Source organism: Aedes albopictus, chromosome 1 (genome assembly GCF_035046485.1).
Source record: "Aedes albopictus strain Foshan chromosome 1, AalbF5, whole genome shotgun sequence".
Taxonomy (NCBI): domain Eukaryota; kingdom Metazoa; phylum Arthropoda; class Insecta; order Diptera; family Culicidae; genus Aedes; species Aedes albopictus.
This window is the reverse complement of record NC_085136.1, coordinates 71,533,518-71,549,488: the sequence shown is the minus strand read 5'-3', so window position 1 is coordinate 71,549,488 and position 15,971 is coordinate 71,533,518. Positions and strand designations below refer to the sequence as shown.

At 41.8% G+C, this 15,971-nt stretch overlaps 1 protein-coding gene across 21 annotated transcripts in view; it reads right to left on the bottom strand.

Moving 5' to 3' along the window:
• The window catches only part of LOC109397187 (neurobeachin), a 405,013-nt gene that overhangs the window by 66,147 nt on the left and 322,895 nt on the right, over positions 1–15,971 (bottom strand). For 12 of the 21 annotated variants that reach the window (XM_029877456.2, XM_029877463.2, XM_062844813.1 and 9 more), the window contains exons 12-15: positions 7,458–8,044; positions 5,229–7,392; positions 4,745–5,170; positions 4,289–4,460 (exon numbers count right to left, since the gene is read on the bottom strand). In XM_029877456.2, the coding sequence (XP_029733316.1) occupies positions 4,289–4,460; positions 4,745–5,170; positions 5,229–7,392; positions 7,458–8,044 (3,349 nt within the window). The remainder of the gene's footprint in view (positions 1–4,288; positions 4,461–4,744; positions 5,171–5,228; positions 7,393–7,457; positions 8,045–15,971) is intronic. The other 9 variants (XM_029877459.2, XM_029877469.2, XM_029877470.2 and 6 more) reach the window with 3 other exon arrangements.

Sequence of the window (15,971 nt, the reverse complement as noted above, 5' to 3'; positions counted from 1 at the left end):
GCAGGCCTGGAAACTGGAAATTCGAATCTTGATCTTCAGGGTAACCTTGTTGCGAACCAGGGTGCGCAAGGCGTTGATGCCAGTTATCGAGACTTGACCAACTCTTCTTGTCAAATGCTTGTACCACTACGCACGGTAAGCAGCAGTATCGTCTCAGACGACTGAGTGAGGTTCGACAAGCTAGTTGTGAACACAAACGGGTCAACAGGAACATTGCACCGACTGTGGTTAAGCCGTAACAGACAGAACCAGCTGCAGGCTCACCCCCAACTCCGATGAGAAACGTTGGACTTTGAACTTTGGCTGGGTGCTCTATCGGCATGGCGTTGGCACTTTTATCGGAAGAACGTTCTCGAGTGCGGTGCCATTTACCCAGACAGTCGAAGCATACTTCTGCAGCTCGGACCTTCTGTTGCTCCTAGGAGAGGGTTATTGTTGAAGAATTTTTAAAGACACAGGCACCATCTTGAACCAGTGGCTATACAGACCAAATGAAACTCAATACTATATAACAGACACACAGAACATGTACCAGTTGATGCGGAAAAAAAAATCACGGAAAGTTTCATACGCATACGCATGGTACATACAATTACGAGCGTGAGGGCTCCACAAGGTTACACTAAGCAGAACTTATGGTGGCTCCAAGGAGGATGAGGGAAAAACGCTGGCGTATTATTGAATCTACAGCAGAAAAAAATCTGGTTTTGTTTTTAAAACTAGTCGAGTATTATGATCCAAACAGGCACGCTGATTCGAGCGAAACTCTTTTCCGCGGAATTTCCCAATCACTTGCAGATATTCTAAAGGAATCTTTTGAATGAAACTTTTGGATTTTTTTATAAATCTTTGGGAGATTATCTTATGGAATTCATTAAGGATTATGTTAAGGAATCTTCAGAATTTTTAAGAAAACTTTGGAAGATATTCTCAAAAAATCCCTTTGCGAAATTGCTGAAGGAATTCAGAGCTTTTGATTTTCTACAAATAAAATGCAGGAAGAGTTTTCTATGAGAATCTCAGGAGATATTTCAGAAAAAAAAAAATCAAGCAATTTCTGAGAAAACTCATGAACCTTTGGAAGAATTTCTGTAGTAATGCATGGATGATTTTATAAAAGAATCCGAGAAATATTTTCTGAAACAAATATTGTTCAAAATCGGACCACCCTATTCGAACCTAATTTTCAGAGCAGCACTTGTTTGTTGTGTGACAGCTTGAAACTTTATTCAATGATAGCAATGATACAATCAAACATTTGATTAATATTAATTTCTTTTCAAGCTTATTCCTAATCACTTACATTTAATGGTTTTTCTTTTATTCCTCCTTCCAGGTATGGCGGTTTTCTAGCGCGGGTTTGGAGCCAGTGGGATTCTACAAATGGACATCATACATTTCCAATAATAAACCCCACAAATTAAATAAGTTTAGCTGACCTTGATTATTCAGAAAATTACGAACAAACAGCCACTAATCACCGCTACCACTATCAGTTCGATATACAATTTCAACTAATTTCGAACTACACTTTACTTTTAAATATCAAATTGGCTTGAACCTAATCTTTCTCTAACTTTTAGTCACTGTTTATCTGATCGCTAGTCTTTCAATGTTTATATTTACCTTTCGCCTTCTCACTTACTCTCCCCAACATACCTGCGGACAGCTATGCTCAGCACACCGTTCATCTGTCCACCGATGTTGTCTTGCCCTGTGTAGAACGTATGCTGCGCAATGGTTGCGCTGTCGAAAGGTGGTACGGGGCTGTGCCAACAAATATCATAAAGGAATTCTCAGAGAAAACTCAAGAGGAATCCCTGGTAGAAATTCTTGAAAATTCTTTGAAAGACTTGCTAAAGGAATCGCTGGCAGAATTTCTGATGAAATCCCTGGAGGATTTTCTCAATGAATGGAGACATTTAAAAAAAAACCCATGAATGGTTTTCTTAATGAACCCTTAGAGAAATTTTTGGAGAAATCTTTTGAAGAGTTTCTGAAAACAATCCTCCAGGGATGGCATGCTCCTCAGTGTGTGTGCAAGTTTGCGCGGTGCTGCACTGTGCACATTTTCAGTGTGGAATGCCACCCCTGCAATCCTCAACGCTTGAGTGAAAAATTCTTACTGAAATCATGAACTTTTTTTTGGACGTGTTCATTTCTAGTCAGCTTGTAAAAGTTTTTACATGCAAGAAATTCATTCCATGATGAACAGCTTCAGCATGAATACTGAAGTTCATGACGAAATTCTACGAGACCAAAATGCACGGTGGACTAATCCACCGGTGAATCAAATTCACTCGGTCCGAGAATTTTGACACTGAGAGGAGCAAATTCCAATCAGAATCGTCGAATTCTGATTGAAAATGGCTCCATTTAAGTGTCAAAATTCTCGGACTGAGTAAATTCTGTTCATCGGTGAATAAATCCATGGCCTTATGGACTTATTCGCCGATGAACCGAACTCACTTGGTTCGAGAATTTTGACAGTAGAACGGTGCCATTTCCAATCACATTTGTAAAAATTCTCGGACCGAGTAGCCAAGGGCTGAAAGTCTCTTAAATAAAGACAAATCAATCAATCAATCGGACCGAGTGAATTCGGTTCATCGGTGGATAACTCCAAAAACGACTGCAGAATGAGGGACGAGGAACTCATAGTTCATTTCCTGCACTCGTCTATCCTCTGACGACACTAGACACTAAAGTACAGTGAAGACAGTGAATTCTATTCAGCAATAGACGAGTGCACCGATGAACTGAATTCATCGCGGTCCGAGAATTTAGACACTAGAGCGGGGCCATTCCCAATCATAATTGCTCAATTCTGATTGGAAATTGTTCACTTCTGATTGGAAGCGGGGCTAGTGTCGAAATTCTCGGACCGCGATAAATTCAGTTCATCGGTTTACTCGACAAGTCCATTGAGCAATAAATGAACATATCCACCGATGAACTTAATTCACTCGATCCGAGAGTTTCGTCACTATAGCGGGTCCATTTCCAATCAGAATTTGATGATTTTGATTGGAATGAACCCCGCTCTAGTGTCAAGATTCTCGGACGGAGTGAGTTCCGTTCATCGGTGGATAAGTCCATTATGTTGATGGACTTATGGACTATCCACCGATGAACAAAATTCACTCAATCCGTAAATTGGAAAACCGGGGCACTTTTCAATTGATATTTAGTTTTTTTTATTGAAAGTAGTACTGCTTAGGTGTCGGGGTTGTCGAGCTAAGTGGCTTTGGCTCAACTGTGGATTAGTTCACTGATTCATGGAGACCTATAAAAACTAACCTGCAACAGATCCCATTAACATAGGTGGCTCAAAATATGGAGCATCGCGTTCCCTATTTTCCCAGTGGCGTAATTCCGCCAAGTTTTATTTTACCACCCCTGTGGCATAGCGCACATACCTCCGTTCCCAATGCGATACACAATCCAATAAACTATTCACCTCCCTCGCAGCCGCGGTAGCAGCCACCACTAGAACGAATGAAAATTGCACCCACATCTCTATTTATAAGCCCGTAATTGTTATGGGCGTACAGCGAGCACCAAACAGCGCTCGCAATTCCCAACAGGGAAATTCTCTGTTTGCCATTAGCGGTGCATTATGTTACTGGCCCAACCATACAAGTTCTTTCTTTATACCGAAGGACTACAATGTAGAGAACGGCGGTGGAGACGTTCGCTAGTTCATTTCACTCACTCCACAGATAGATTCAATGTAGCAACGAAACTTGCTGGAAGCATACTTTTTTTTTTCTCGGGTCATCTTACGAAAGAAGGATAGTTAGTAGCATAACGGTAGTGAACGCAAGAGAAAACAAGGTAAACTAAAATGTAAGCTGAAACGAATTAAGATGATGTACCGGAAAGACTGGCAACAATGATGGATGGAGGTGATAATAAACTGGCAACGCTGCCATTACGATGATAAGGCCGATAACGATGTCAAGATCTCTAGTTTTTACAACCAGTAGTGTTCAGATTTCGAATTCTCAGTCTTCATGGTACAATAGAGAAATCAACAAAGAACTTAAAGGATCTATGTAAACATCAAGAGATTCAGATCCACGATCCGGATCCCAACTGCTACGAACGAAAGCCTTCGAAGACCCCGGATCCCCAGGGTCATTCAATACAGCGAAACGTACAGCGATAGTCGAAAAAACAAAAAACTTGGAACTCGATTCGAAAGTGGAAACTCAGAGAACGAAGAGAAAGAGGCCATCTACTGGAGTCTACCAAGAAGTCGGGCATGGTAACGGCAAGAACTTACCTTGGGTGGGCGTTTGGCGTTGCATCACCGGCGAGGAGTTCCGGTGGATCTGCAGCTCCGGGGGCGGTTCCAGAATGTCCCGGTACTTCGAAACCATCAGCACCGAGATGAAGTAGACGATGGCCAGCGAGAGGAACTGGGCCTGCTTGGTCTCCTCCTGGAACAGACGTTTCTTTAGATGAAACATTAGGGGTCCTTCCGATAGTCCTTCCCGAATAAAATCAATGGGTCACCAGAACAACGTTCCTGGGGATTCTGATGTTCGTCCGCCAAAGATCGGAATCGTAACGGAACGCCGTGCAGGGACTACAAGGGATGTAAGGGCTTTCTGAACTCACCCGATGTAATCTCGCACGTCTGGGTTTTTATTCGGGTTACCAAGAGGGAAGGGGGATGCGGGGACCGGGCTGCGAAGCCCGGTTTGAACTTTGAACTGTAAGAACACTGCACACTTACCACGTCCCGGTAGATGACCGCCCGCAGCCGGTTGATGTCCATGTCCTGCAGCAGCTTCTCCGGGTCCTTGACCGGGCTCATCGGCCCGGACAGCGATTCGATGATTGTCTTGGAGGTGGTCTGCGCACCGCGAATCAGTGCCTGTAGGTGTGCCCCTCCGGGAATGTCCTTCAGGGACATTCCGTTGTAGAGACCGCGGGTCCGTTCTTTGCACTCGAGGCAATTCCGGACGGCGCAGGTACACACCAACCGGAGGCACTGCCGGAGGATTCCACCGCTGGACATGTTCTTCTCGGCTTCCAGTTCGCCGAAGTTGAGGCTGCTGGCGAAGATCAGCACGTCGGCCATGTTGACCAGCCGCTGCAGGAACGACACGGCCACGTCCAGTGGCATGCCTTGGGTTGGCTCCAGGACGTCCAGTTCGGACTGTGGGAAAAAGGTTATGTTAGGGAAACGTCCAAGAACTCTTAAGCTAGATACTCACATTAGGGGAAGTGGCACTGGCGAGGAGCGGCAGCAGTCCTCCGCACGCAATGATCAGATTGTCGGCAAGCTGCGAGATCAGATGCACGGTGTTCACCACGAAGATGGCATTCTCCGCCGAATTGACGAAGTCCAGAACGCTCTTGGTGGAGTGCGAACGCCACACCTGGATGTCGGTCTCCAGCGAGAACAGAACATCCGACAGCAGTCGCTGGTGGATGTAGGACCACTTGAACTCGGGAATCCGGAAGGGAGGCCGGGTAGGTCCCGGCGAGAACATTGGACGGTTTGAGGTGGATTTCGAGCGTTGCTGTTTGCTGGAACCGGTAGAACTGCCCGCCCCTGTTGGAGTATCGTAGTACACCGGAGAGTTCTTGGTGGCAACCGTCGGCACAGCTGCCGGATGACTCTGGGTGACTGCGTCCTTCATTATCACGGTTGCTACGGTTACCGGAGTGTCCGGAACTTCGCTGTCCTCGTCCTCTTCATCGTCTTCCTGTGGATCTTCGTCTTCCAGTTCTTCCTTGATTTCAGCACGGATTTCGTTCTTGGAAATTTCCGCCGAAAGAGTACCGAGCTTCTCCGGACTAGAATCGGTACTCATCTGTTCCAGATCCTGATCCGGTTCCGGAGTTGAAATCTGTTCGGCCTTCAGAACCGCATCGGTGATGATCGAGTCGACCACTTCCTTGACCTGCGCTTCGATTTCGCTCTGATCCATGGCGAGAGGTTCCGCTGGAAGGTCGTTATCATTGGCATCTGATGTGCTGTCGATCGCTTTGAGGCTGTTGTCTACGATTTCATTCACAATGCTGGATACCATGGCTTCAACCTGTTCTTCGATTGGTTCTTCCTGGCTTTCTCCACCACTATTGCTACTTAGATTATTATTGTTTAAATTGTTGCTATTACCACTAGTTATTGCACTTGCTGCTATGCTATCAGTCTTCTGCATGACATCGTCAGTGTCGCTGCTTCCGTTGTTGTTCAACGCGTCCTCACCGGTACTTCCAGCCGTCGTTGCACTGGACGTCTTGAGTGACAGCACTCCCTGTACTACCTCGTTCACAGCTAGTTCGATTTCCTCGTCCTTGATCACGGGAGACGACGTCGTTTGTTCGACATTGGCCTCTTGCAGCTCCTCCGTTTCCTTCAGCATACTCTCCGACTTGCTGATGATCTCCTCTACAATGTTCTCCACAACTTGCTTCGACACGTTCTGACTGTCCTTCAGCGATCCGATCTCCAAAGCCTTCTTCAGTTCGCTTTGTGACAGATCTTCCTCTTCCTCCTCCATCTCTTCCTCGCCTTGTTCCTCCTCCAGTTCCTCCTCTTCCTCTTCTTCATCCTCCTCCTCCTCCTCTTCCTCCTCACCGTTTTCTATCACTTCTCTAACCTTACCCTTAACCTCCTCTGCTTCCTCCGGTTCACAGATACACTTCTTCGATGCTTCCGGCACCACCGCCTCACCCTTCACCAACCCTCCACCATCGTCTCCTCCACCGCCTCGATCACCTCCAGCACCCCTCTCCCACCCGCTGATCGTGCTGATCGGCCTCTGCTGCCTCAGCGCCGGATCCGTAATGTTATCCGTCCGGTGCTTCTCGTAGTGTTCGTACATCTGCGCGAACTGCAGCTTGAACTCCTCGTACGAGACCTTCGAGTGCACGATCGCCAACGTATCCACCCAAACTCTCCATCCACCGTACTCGTACTTGATGGCATGGTGCAGCAGCATCCGGAACAGCGAGTACACCATGTCCGATAGCTTCTGCTCTTCGGAGTTCTTCGGGTGGATGTATGCCATAGCGATGAGCCACTCCTGCCAGACGCTCATCTGCAGCACCGTTCGGCGATTCTCGCGATTGTTATTACACAGGAGCGTCATGTCGGACAGGAACAGCTTCTTGACCTCGAGTAGCTGTTCGCTCTGCTTGGACTGGCGGATCAGGGTAGCGACCACCTTGAGGATCATGGGGTTTTCCAGGCGGTAGTGGCTTTCCGGCTCGGCGTGCTTGGCGTACAGTATCTGCTGCGAGATGTGCTCGGTCATGATCTCGTACAGGACGTTGTAGGTCGGCAGAGAGAGGGATTCCTCGTAGAGGAGGAGTCGCTCCGCCAGCAGGGTGTACAGATTGTGGGGAGACATCACGTCGTATTTGCGTCTGGGGATGCAAGGTTTTCTAAATACAAAGACCTAGAATTTGTGGAAAACGAAATGGGTACTTACTTGTGCGTGCTTCGGGACAGGAAGAACCCGAGCAGCTTCAGCGCCTGTAGTCGTATCAGTTGGCTCTCTGCGGCCAGCAGCTTGAAGATGGTTCGGACGCCGTGCTTGACGTCGAACGCCGGCACCATCGAGCTGGGGTGCTCGGACATGAGCGATATCAGCATCTGCAGCACGTCGTGCAGGTTCTCGTCCTCGTGCATCGTCATTAGGTAGTTCAGGATGCTCTGCAGCTCGTCGTCCTTGACGCCGTTGCCAATCATGATTAGCTGCTTCAGGAACAGCAGTATGTAAGCCCGGATGGCTAGGATGTCTTTCTGGGCCGGTCGTGGACCGTCCAGGCCTTTCGGAGTGATGCCGGACTTGGCCCGGGGATTGACGACCCAATAGTAGAACTTGAGCGTGTGGACCGTCTGCAGGACGGTGCTGACCCGTCGGACGTTGCTGTAGATCTGGGTGTCCGAGAGGAACTCCGTCGCCAGGTAGGCGTAGAGCCGGGCCTGAACCGTGGCCGGGGTGTAGATCCAGAGCGACGGGTTGAACAGCACGTGGTCCAGCAGCTGCCAGGTGAGGAAAGAGAAACAGAAGAGCTTCATTTTAACTTTGATTTTCATCTGTCCTGCCACAGGCCGATAGTACTCTCTGGCATGCAGCAAGGATTTTTAATGAATTCGAAAGAACGGGCTTGGTAGAAATTATAAACGAACATTCTGGGGAAAGAAGGGCGGGGACTAATAGAGATGTAAACAGGGGGAAGTCGAGAGATTTTTTTCTGTCTTGAATTCCTTCAAATGAATGGGGGAGAACGAAACCAAACGACACGTACGTGCAGAACTAAAGCATTACATAACCACGATAGCTGAAAAGGAGCATGAACATTGAACATACATACTTCTAGATGCGGCGGTGTAATGAGGTGTATTAACATGCATGACGGTGATGATGGTGATTGGGCTGATGATTCGATAGGCAAATGCATAACGATTTTTTGCGCCTGAGAGGTAGGCACACCGCATAAGCATCGAGATAGGAAAAATACGCCTGCCGGGTATGCAACCCTGTCGTTATTAATCTCGCACTTGCTCCACTGGAACGTGCCTTTCTACACAGAGAAAAATTTCTACTCAGTGGCTGAGTTGGTCCTACTCAGAAATTGAAAAATCCTTTGTTTTCTTACTCAGTTTCCGTTAAAAGTGGGACAACCCATTGCCAATGGTTTGTCCCACTTTTAGCCGAAACTGAGTAAGAAAATAAAGGATTTTTCGATTTCTGAGTTAGGCCAACTCAGTCATTGAGTAGAAATTTTTCTCGGTGTGGTTGCTAGAGGGATATAATCCTTGGATTAAAATATCAAACCATTTTAAATTTAGTTTTGACTTGACACTGGAAACTATTGTTATTTATTATCTAAAATCAGAGATTTAAATGGCTTGTGCGTCAAAAGTGAGGTTGGTTACTGGTCCAACTTTTTGACACACGTTAAATGTCCTCACCAGAGGTAACTTCATAAGTAACGTTTTGATGGCTAATTAGTTTTTTTTTGAGGTTTTAAGAACTGTCATGAACCCTTGTAGCTTTTATTTTGGTTTCATGTTGGTTCCAAGAATCTCTTCTAGTCTATTTGTCTTAAAAATGTTATTTGGGTTATTAATCATGATTAGTGGGTAGGCCACCGAGTAACACTTTATAGTCGAATTGACTGAAAGAGGGTCGTAGAACCATCATAAAACCAAAATAAAAAGTATAAGGTTTTATGACGGTTCCCAAAACCTCTACAAGACTAATTGTTCATCAAAATGTTACTAGTTATTTGTTCGGAAAATTTCCAAAATAATTGCAACACGGACAATTAATAGAATTTTCGGTAACAAAACTGGGATATGGATGATGAAGTTCCTTATGGAACTCCTGGAACTCCTTTAGAATTTCCTACAGAAGTTTACACTAGGATTCCTCCGACAATTCTCTTTGGAGGTCAATTCAGGAAATTGATCTATGGTATTGTCCAAGAACTCCGATTGGAATCACTGCCAAATGGAACTCCGACGGGAATTTTAGAAGAAACTCCTGCAGGAATTCTAGAAGGCACTCCTAGGGAAATTGTAGCTGTTAGAGACTCTTTAACGTATTCAAACACAAACCAGAACTCCAAAAGACAACCATGCGGAATCGTGCCCTGAAACTCAGAAGGAACCCCTTCAGGAGACCTAACAGAAAAATTTCAAGAGATTACATAGAAACTTCCTAAGATATTTTCTAAAGGCACCCGGAATATCCTTCTGAAAGAATCCACAAAGGAATTGTTGGAAAACAATCTGAAGAAATTCATGAAGATCTTTTAACGAAAATCTTCCAGGAACTTCTGGAAAGATTTATGAAGGGACTTCTGCGAAAACGCCAGAACAAACTTCTCATGGTATGTCAAGCGAATTACCTTAGACGTCTTCCAGAAAAAATAAATAAAGAAATCGAAAATCCTCCGTGATTTCCTAGAGAAATCTCTGGAATATGGTCAATGGAATCTTATCAGGAATCACAGATAGAACCCCCGAGGGATCCCATAAGAACTCACCGAAAAGCAATACTGAATAGAACCCCGAGAAATTCTAGAAGAATTCCAGAAGGAACTTCTGAAGAAATCTCAGAAGGCACTCCTTGAGAAATTTCTAGGGTCAGGAACTCTTTAAGGTATCCAAACAATAGCCTGTTATTGAATTCCAAGAAATAACCAAGCGGATTCGTGTAAGTTCACCTGAAATTCCGGAAGGTAGCCCTTGGGGAAACCTGAAAGTAGTTTTGGAGAAATTCCGAGAGATTGCATACAACCTCACTAAGAGATTTCCCAAAAGAAACTTCTTGAATAATCCGTGAAGGAACTACTGGAAGGATCTCAGAAGAAACTCTTTAGAAACTTCTAATGGAAACCTCAAAGGAACTCCTAGAGGATCCTCGGAGGAGCTCTTGGAGAGGTTTCTGGAGAAACTTCTCAAAAATATTAAAAAAAAACCTTCTCCAATTACTTGGAAGACTTCCAGGAAAAAATCCATTAGTAATTGGAGAGAAAACGAAAATCCTACGTGATCACCTAGAGAAGTCTGCGGACCGTACTTGAAGGAATCTCAATTAGAACCTCAAAGGGATCTCATAAGAACTTACCCAAGAGATTACTCAAAATCATCTTTGAGGAATGTCTTACATAGGATTCGAAGAAGAAAACCCTGGAGAAAACTCAGAAGAAACTCATGGAAGAGTTCTCGGCGAAAATCCTGAGGGGTTTATCCGTAGAAACTACTAGAGGTATTTAAGATACGATGTCCTTTTGCAAGATCTTTTGCAGAAATTCTAAAAGAAACTTCTGATGGAAAAACCATACAAAAATTTTCCTTACCAAACTCAGGGAAACATATAATAAATCTGAAGAATTTGCAACGGAACTTGTAGAAGTTTCTCGAAAACATTTCTAAAACTAAAAATTCCTTTCAAACTTCAAAAAATTTTCTAACCAACTCCTGGAGAAACTTTCGACGGAATCCATGCAACAGTTTTACAGTTCACTTTTGAAGAAACTCCCAAGAACTCCCAAAGAATTCTCGAAAAATCCACGAAAGAGCTCCTGAATTTTTTTCGAATACATTTTATAACGAGCTTTCGGAAGAAGCCTCGTAGAATTTGCCAAAAATACTTCTGAACAAATGAAACTCCTGGAGAAATTAACAAAGGATCATATGCAGGAGTTTCGGATGGGTTTTGTCAAAGAACTCATTCAAAAAATCGGCAAGAAATCCGAGGTGAAATTGCAGATGGTACTTTTGGAAAATTACTTCTGGTGCGATTCCTGAAAGCATATTTCGACAAATTCCAAAGAATTTTGGAGAAAACTAAAAAACCATAAAAACTACTGAATAAATTCCCAACTAGCTTGTGAAAAAACTTTCAAATGAATCTCTGAATCGCCTCATGAAATATCTGAAGAAACATGTGAAGGATTTCTCAGAGAAACTGCTAGGTTTTCCGAAGGAACTTTTTCTGGGATTTCTGCTGTAAATTATCGTATCATATTTCATAGAGCTAATTTTCTATAGAACTACCAAAGAAATTCTCAATTAACCTCTTAGAGGTATTTTGGATAAACATTTTGAAAAAAAAAAAATCAATACAAACTTTGGAGAAATTCTCGATAAAATGCCTAAAACAATTTCCGGAAGAGCTTGTAGAAATTGTCAAAATAATCTTAGATGAATCTCTTACAGGATTCAAAACTACGTAGGAATTTAAAGTCTGAGGTGGGAGAAATTCCTAGAAAATCTTCCCGAGGAATTTCCGATAAAACTTCTGGAGAAATTATAAAGGGTGAACTTCTGTGAAAAGAACTGCTAGGAAAATTCCCGATTTAACATCGAGCAACTTTCGACGGAATACAAGTAACAGTTTTACAGTTCACTTTTAGAGGAATTGCTGGAAGAACTTCTTGTAGTATTCCTGAAGGAACTCGTGAAGAAATTTTTGAAAGAACTCCTAAAACATTTGAATGAGCTCTTCCCAAAGAAACTCATGAAGAGATTACCAAAAGAGCCCCTGGAAAATTCTCAACGGAGCAAGAGTTTTCCAAGAGGAAAATTCCCGAAGGAACCTCTGGCGGAATTCCTGAAGTAATTGCCGAAAAATAAAATTCGAAAAGGAAGCGCTTTGTCAAATAACCTACTAGCATATTCGTCAAGAAACTTGAGAAGGAAATTTACCACCATTTCCAACCATTTCCAACTTCAGGAAGATACTTCTGGAGTGATTCCCGATAGAACTTATAAATAATTTTCAAAATAATATTTTGAGAAAATGTTGTTGAAACTCCTGAAAAAAATCTTAAGACTTTCCAAAAGAACTCCTGATGGAACTACACATAAGTTTAGCTAATCGGACACAGTGGCTGCATTTTCCCAACAGTGGGGTAGGAAAGATGAATCCCTGCTTCAATTTCCAAACCACCTCGTGAAAAAATCCAAACAAACAACCTAACGATTTCTTCCGGAAACATCCCTGAAGTATTTTGACGAATTTTATGAAGTAACTCGTACGAAAGTTTTTTTTATGATCTTCTGCATTATTTCTAAATATAAAAACTCTATAAAAGAAATTCCAGAAGAAAACTTCTGAAAAAATCCATGAGGAACTCCTGTACATTTCTGAATATTTCTTACGGAATATTTTTTTTATCTGTATTAAAGAGATTTTCAGCCCTAGGCTAGTTCATCTCGGGACCCACGTTTCACTTCCCTTCCGAAGGAAGAACTCACATATTGTGAGTTTGTCGGGAGTGGGATTCGATCCCAGGTCCTCGGCGTGATAGCCACTCTTACGGAAGACATGAAACAGTTTTACAGTCAATTTTTAGAGGAAATCTTGAAGGAACTTCTGGAAGAAATCTTGAAGGAACGCGAGAAGAAATTTTTGAAAGAACTTCAGAAGCATATCTGAATGAGCTGTTCTACGAATTCCCGGAAGAATTCTGCAAAATTCTCAACGTAACTTCTGGGAAAATTCCTGAAGGAGGCATCCCTAAAGTTTTGCTTCAAGAAGCTTCTGAATGAACTTGTGGAGGATTTTCCAGAGAAACTAATATATTTAACAATTTTCGAAGGAACTTTTGGATAAATTGTCAAAATAATCTATGAAGAATCTCTTACAGGATTCAAGGAAGGGAATCCTGAAGGAATCTCAGTCGAAACCAATGAAGGAATTTTCAGCGGCATTCTTAAGAAAATATCCCCGAAACTTCAGGAGGAATTGAGGGTCTGAAGTCCTGGAAGAATTCCCAGAATTCTGTAGGATTTCTAGAAATAAAAACTCTTAGAGAAATTTTTGAATAAACTTCCGAAAAAAATCCATGAGGAACTCCTGTAAGTTTCTCAATTATAATTCCTAGAGAAATTTCTGAAATTTCCGGAACATATAAATCATTTTAACTATTAACTTGTGGAGGAACTCCCGAAGGAACTTCTTGAAAAATTCTTGAAAGAATACTTGAAGTATTTTTTGACAGAACTCCTAAAAAATATCTGAATGTTCTGTTTGACAAGTTCCCGGAAGAACTCTCGGAGAATTTTCCAAAAATACTTCTGAAGAGATTATCAAAAACAGCTGCTGAAAAATTCTCAATGGAACATCTGGAGAAATTCCTGGAGGAAGTTTTAGAGGCATTCCTGAATTAATTGTAAAATAAAACATCAGGAAGCGCTTTGTTCCAGAACTTCATGGAATTCCAGAAGAATTTACTTGAAGATCTTTCGCAAGATTCTTCTGATGTAATTTCAGAGAGAACTTCTTGAAGGAAATTTTGTTGAATTTCTCTGGAGAATTTCTCAACGGAACTCGATGGAACGAAACTCCACAAAAGTTCAGCTTGGTGAACGAAGTGCCTGAATTTCCCTAACAGAGGGAAGCAAAAATAAACTCATAGTTCCCCAACCAACTCGTGGAAAAATTTCCTAAAAAGCATCCTAATAAACTCTCAAAGATAACCCAGGAAGATTCCTTGAAATATCTCTTCAGGAAATATGTGAAAAAGTTTGTGGAGGCTTTCCCAGAGAAACTGGGTATCGTATCGTATTTTGTAGGGTGAGTTTTCTGTAGCACTACTAAAGAAATTTAAGAAAAACTTTTAAAACATTTTTGAAAAAAAAAATCCTGATAATGCAGTGGAATTTAAAAAAAATCCTAGTTTCTACAGCATTCTCATCGAATCTCATGAAGAAATCCTCTCAAAAGAACTTCTGGAGGATTTCCAAACGAACTTCGTCAAGAAATTCTTGAAGGAATTATAGAAACAATTTCGAACGGTGCTCCTTGAGCGATTCCCGATAGAGCTTCTGGAAGAACTCCTGGTGGAATACTAGCAAAATAAAAAATCTCATACAGAAATTTCCAAAGTAATTGTCAAAATGTGAATATCAGCAATTTCTTTTGGAATATCTCTGACATTGTCTTTGAAAAAACAATCGGAAATTACTTTAAAACTCCTCGATTAATTCCGGGAATTAGTTCCGAAATTCCTTCAACATATGTATTCTCTGAGAGGTCCTTTAAAAATGTCTTTGAGAATTTCTGGGGAAAATTCCATTGAAATTAATAGACGAATCTATTGGAATCTTTTCCAGAAATTTCTAAGAAATTCCTTCGGCAATTCATTTTGAAAATTTCTTCGTCAACTTGTATTAAACTTCTCTAAGTGATTCTTAAGATTTTTTCCGGCAATAAGGCTATTTTTTAGGAAATCACAGTTCCTTCTGAAATAAATTCCTTCAAAAATTGCTTCTGCAATTCCAATTGGAAATGATTGAATTTCCAAGTAATTGAAGGAATTCTCAAAGAATTTTGCGGAAGAATTGTTAAAGGAATTGCTATCGTATTTGTCCTAGAAATTTCCAAATGGATGACGGATAGAATTTCTAGTTGAATTACCAAAAATAAGCTGCCTACGAATTTTTCGAAAAAATCTGTGGGAGTTCATAAAGAAATTACCGAAGAATTACCGGAAGACAAGCTATACAAATTTTATTAGAATCATGAAAGGAATTAACAAATGAATTAATACATTTCCAAAAAAAATCCAAATAAATAGCCAAAGAAATCCCTAAAGGAATTGACGAAGCATTTTTAAGAGAAATAAATATGGATACAATAAAATACAGAGGAATTGCCCAAAGAAATTCTCGCAGTTGTTGCAAAAGGAATTCCTAAAGCAATTTCCACATGAATTAATATGTGAAGTGGACCTGGTGTCATGGTTAGAGTACTTTACTATCTTGATAATCTCATAAAACGTGGGGCCGAAATAAACTAAATTCGAGTGAGCAAAAAAAAGATAACAACGGAATAAAAAAATATATCAATTTTTTCAATTTTTTTCGCGCAGAAATTTCAGAAAAAAAAAGAAATTACCCAAGAAATTCCCACTTATTTGCCGAAGGAATTTTCAATGGAATCGCCTTAGCAATATATAGTGCTATCATGGTAAAATTAGAGCTGGTCACTCAAGGTTTCCAAATTTCAGCTCCCCCTACATTGCAACGCTCTCAAGGAAAGGATTTAACTATTGCGTGGGATTCCTTTTTTATTTCCCTAGATTTTTCTGTAATTCTATAATTTTGCTATCAATCTGTAAAGAGACATCAATGGAATTCCTTCGTTGCTGGAATTCTTTCTTACAACTTCTAGAAAATTCTCCAGAAATTCCTTCTGAGATAGTTTCAGGATTCTGGAATGTTTACTGAATGAAAATTTTCGCAGGATTTCTTGCAAAGGTGCTAGCAAAAATGCGTCTAAAAATCCACTAAGTTTTCATATAAAATGCATCACTGACCAAGCATTTATATAATGATTACTCCAAGGATCTTTTAGGCGATTCCTTAAGGATTTCTTCAGAGATACTTTGAGGAATTCCTTCAGGAAATACCTTTTGAGCTTCTTCAAGAGTTTCTCTAGAAATTTCTCTAGAAATTTCTCAAAAAAATCATCTTAAAA